General features: G+C 43.8%; 1 protein-coding gene across 1 annotated transcript; it reads left to right on the top strand.

Moving 5' to 3' along the window:
• The first annotated feature begins 1,129 nt into the window (after window positions 1-1,129).
• On the top strand, window positions 1,130-1,534 carry LOC138890124 (uncharacterized). The gene has a single exon (XM_070173487.1). It carries the CDS (start codon window positions 1,130-1,132, stop codon window positions 1,532-1,534), a length of 405 nt encoding a protein of 134 aa, XP_070029588.1.
• The last annotated feature ends 950 nt before the right edge of the window (window positions 1,535-2,484 follow it).

Raw genomic sequence — 2,484 nt, 5'->3', positions numbered from 1 at the left:
CCAAACCTATCAAGCTGAAGAAGCACGGTACCACTTTTGGCCTAGGGTATGAGTACACTTGGGAGGAGTTCAACCACTGGTCACCCCCATGGCGCAGACCATACCATCCGTTGGAGCACCCTATACCTCAGTTGGAGCAGATTTTTCAGCCAACCGACACTTTGTACGGATCAGAGGAAGACGAGGCACTAGCAGCAATAAAGAACCTGTTTCTGGAAGATGATATGGATTGTTGTGTTATCTTCAAGGAGGAAGTGGAGGAAGGCCCGTCCATTCAAGCTACGAACCAAGGAGAGCACCTCGCCAACTGGTCAATCAGGACCACCAGTGCCTGGAGAGCCTCGGGGTAGCAAGGCTAAACGACGCATATGCATCACACTTTACTTTAGTTGATTTTACTTCTCCGCATTGTCTTTACTTTTGAAAAGAGCTCCGATGTTTTAAACGATTATGAAAAAGTATTTTCCAAGTTTATCTTTACATTTCGCTCTCATTTATTTTCTCTACCATTTACTTTATTTTACACAGCATTACTATTACATATCTTGATGATGAACCAACGACTGTGACTTGCAACAAGACAGTGCGACAAACGGATATAGATTCAGAAGAGGATGAGATACCAGAAGAGGTTATCAGGGAGGTCAAGAATTTCGAGAACAGGCCCAAGTCTAACTTAGACGAAACTGAGGTCATCAATTTGGGAAACGCAGAAAATATCAAGGAAACATGTATCAACGTACACTTGTCACCATCAGAAAAGGAAGAATACACAGAATTTTTGAAAGAATATGAGGATATATTCGCTTGGTCGTATGATGATATGACTAGTCTTAGCACATCCATCGTGGCTCACAAGCTGCCGACAGATCCGGCATGCCCGCCGGTCAAACAGAAACTCAGAAAGTTCAAACCAGACATGAGTTTGAAAATCAAACAAGAAGTCACCAAGCAAGTCAAATCCAGGGTTCTCAAGATTAAACACAAGAACTCTACGGCTTACAGACCTCAAATGAATGGAGCTGCAGAAGCAGCCAATAAGAACATCAAGAAGATACTAAGGAAGATGATCGAAAAGCACAAATAGTGGCATGAGAAGTTGTCATTCGCCTTACTGGGTTATCGTACCATGGTCCGCACATCAACTGGGGCCACTCCCTACATGCTGGTTTATGGTACAGAGGCGATCATCCCCGCCGAGGTAGAAATTCCTTCCTTAAGGGTCATACAAGAAGCAGAATTAGATGATGCAGAATGGGTCAAGAGTCTCTACGAGCAGTTAGCCCTCATAGACGGAAAAAGAATGAACGCTGTTTGTCACGGTCAATTATATCATAACAGAATGTCCAGAGCCTTCAACAAGAGAGTCAAGCCAAGGAAGTTTACACCAGGACAGCTGGTGTTGAAGAAGATATTTCCATATCAAGATGAAACCAAAGGGAAATACTCTCCTAATTGGCAGGGTCCGTATATGGTGCATCGGGTTCTAACCGGAGGAGCCCTTATTCTCGTGGAAATGGACGGAGAAGTCTAGCCGAAGCCTATCAACGCAGACGCAGTGAAGCGATACTACATTTGATCATATGTTTTTCCTTGATAATGTATTTTGAACTATGCCTGACCTGATTCTCGTTTAAGAGGGGATACGTAGGCAGCCCTATGGGTTCGGTCACATTTTAATAAAAATCCCATTTTTCCCCGCTATGGGAACTGGGGCAGAATTTTGAGGAGGACCCTCAACATTCCGAAGTCAGTTTGTCAGTTTTCGCATCAGCACCAACCCAGTAAACTGGGGCAGAATTTTGAGGAGGACCCTCAAAATTCTGGAGCCAATCCGCGTTCGATCGTGCAACACAGCCATCAACAGCGCCAACCCAGTAAACTAGGGTAGAATTTTGAGGAGGACCCTCAAAATTCCGGAGCAAGCGAGGTTGCCATGTCTTGAACCAAGTTGCAGTTGTTGGTTCATCCCGAAATAAAATTATTCTTTTTACCTATATATACATGCACTTGCCTTATATTCACTAGGTCACGCACGAATATCATTCGGATCGCATCGTTTAGCAACTCTACCTCAATGATACGCAACAGCAAGAGCCGGAGGATACGAACTAACCTCCCCCTATAAAACTCACAATTTTTCTTTGGATGCAGGAATTCAGGCAACGAATCAAAGTATATTTGCTCTTCAGAATCAAAAACCCTCCAGAGGGTCACTATCCACACTCGAAACTCCCCAGCAGTCTTAATAACGCAAACCACCCACCAGAATTCAGGCCGCAAAAGAAAAACGCACCCACTCTTTAGAGTCGAAACTCTCAAAGCAATCACTCATTTCGCAAAAGTCTACTATCTACACCCAACATTTCCCAGCAGTCATGATAGCGCAATCATCTATAAGCTAAGAGAACTTACTACTGTTCGTTTCTTTACATTTCTGCATTGCATAAGGCTATCTATCTGCCTTCCGAGACTAAGCTTTAT

Source organism: Nicotiana sylvestris, chromosome 1, assembly GCF_000393655.2.
Source record: "Nicotiana sylvestris chromosome 1, ASM39365v2, whole genome shotgun sequence".
NCBI lineage: Eukaryota > Viridiplantae > Streptophyta > Magnoliopsida > Solanales > Solanaceae > Nicotiana > Nicotiana sylvestris.
The sequence above is the reverse complement of the archived record's forward strand: the minus strand, read 5'-3'. Positions and strand labels throughout refer to the sequence as shown.

Bases quoted from the DNA above. Each gene is read 5' to 3' on its own strand.
- LOC138890124 (XM_070173487.1), top strand. From the start codon at position 1,130: ATGGTCCGCACATCAACTGGGGCCACTCCCTACATGCTGGTTTATGGT.